Source organism: Emiliania huxleyi, assembly GCF_000372725.1.
Source record: "Emiliania huxleyi CCMP1516 unplaced genomic scaffold EMIHUscaffold_9782, whole genome shotgun sequence".
Lineage (NCBI taxonomy): Eukaryota > Haptophyta > Isochrysidales > Noelaerhabdaceae > Emiliania > Emiliania huxleyi.
This window is the reverse complement of record NW_005194763.1, coordinates 1-1,153: the sequence shown is the minus strand read 5'-3', so window position 1 is coordinate 1,153 and position 1,153 is coordinate 1. Positions and strand designations below refer to the sequence as shown.

The window sequence follows — 1,153 nt, the reverse complement described above, 5'->3', positions numbered from 1 at the left end:
CACGCAATAAGTAGTTAGCCAAGGCATGTACGATCTCTCCCTCTCCCTTTTCGCCCACTTCTTTGCCCCCGACCCCACTCCGGTGTGTGTATATGTACCAACTCCTCCCCCGCTGTACACTTATAGTCGGCCTCACCAACCTTCACGGGTCTCACAGTCAGCTGTGAGAGCCCTGTGTGAAGAGAGCGCAAGGGGTTGGTGCGTCTGTACCGATGACCGAGACGCGAGAGGTCGTTGCGTCTCGCGACGCGACGTGGTAAAAATCGGATCCGTCTATAGGCGAACAGCAGTATATCAGACGAGCTGACATCTCCTCACACATTTCGCGTACCGCTCACGGCCTGTCCACCCCCCACCCACCCACACACACACACACACACACCTGCTGGAGCTGGGCCCTGTGGCCCCCACTTGCATGCGGCTTGCTCGCTCAAGGCCGCTCGAAGCCGTGCTTGACAAACTTGCCCGCATGCCCCGGCCTCATGCCTATCGCCTTGGCCACGTCTGCCCGCTCGACAGCGTCCATCCCGCGCAGGAACTCGAGGTCGTCATAGCCCTCTGTGTCGAAGGCGGCCACGTAGGCCTGCAGCCCGATCCTCGCCAGCGCCGCGGCGACGGCCGGCATGCCACCCGTGGGCGCCTGGCCGTCCGGCGTGAACAAACGGCTCGTGGGCGGGGACGGGTTGGGAGCGGCAGGGGGGGCGGTGGCGGTGGCGGCGGCGGCGGTGGCGATGGTATCGGCGGCGGCGGTGGAGGAGGAGGGAGGAGCGCCGCTGGAGGGCCGCGCCGAGAGCCGGACGTGCATCTTGGGCTGCCGCCGCTGCGCAGTGTCGCCGTCATCCCAATCCAGCGTGAAGCCGTCGCCGTGAACCGCTGTAATCACGGCACCGTACCAGGACACTGTGCCGTCGTCGTTGATGTACCGTGCGTCCACCTTCGTCCCGATCGCGGCGATGGAGGCGACCGAGTCCCCGCCTGTCTCACCCCCGGGCCCCGTGCGTCGAGACGCCGCCTCTACTCCATACCACCGCTTGTCCGCACCGAGAACGACACCCTGGCCGCCGCGACAGCTTACCCGCTGATTGCGGCACCCGGAGCGACTTGTTGCTCGCTCGCCCTCGCAGTTGACGCGTCCGCCCCGCGGCGGAGGAGC

At 66.3% G+C, this 1,153-nt stretch overlaps 1 protein-coding gene across 1 annotated transcript; it reads right to left on the bottom strand.

The window, feature by feature from the left end:
- Positions 1–430: 430 nt before the first annotated feature.
- EMIHUDRAFT_125437 (hypothetical protein) lies at positions 431–975 on the bottom strand (the record flags this gene model as incomplete). Its single annotated transcript, XM_005756349.1, has 1 exon — positions 431–975. A coding segment is annotated over one exon (545 nt), but the record flags the coding sequence as incomplete, so codon positions are not given.
- Positions 976–1,153: the final 178 nt, after the last annotated feature.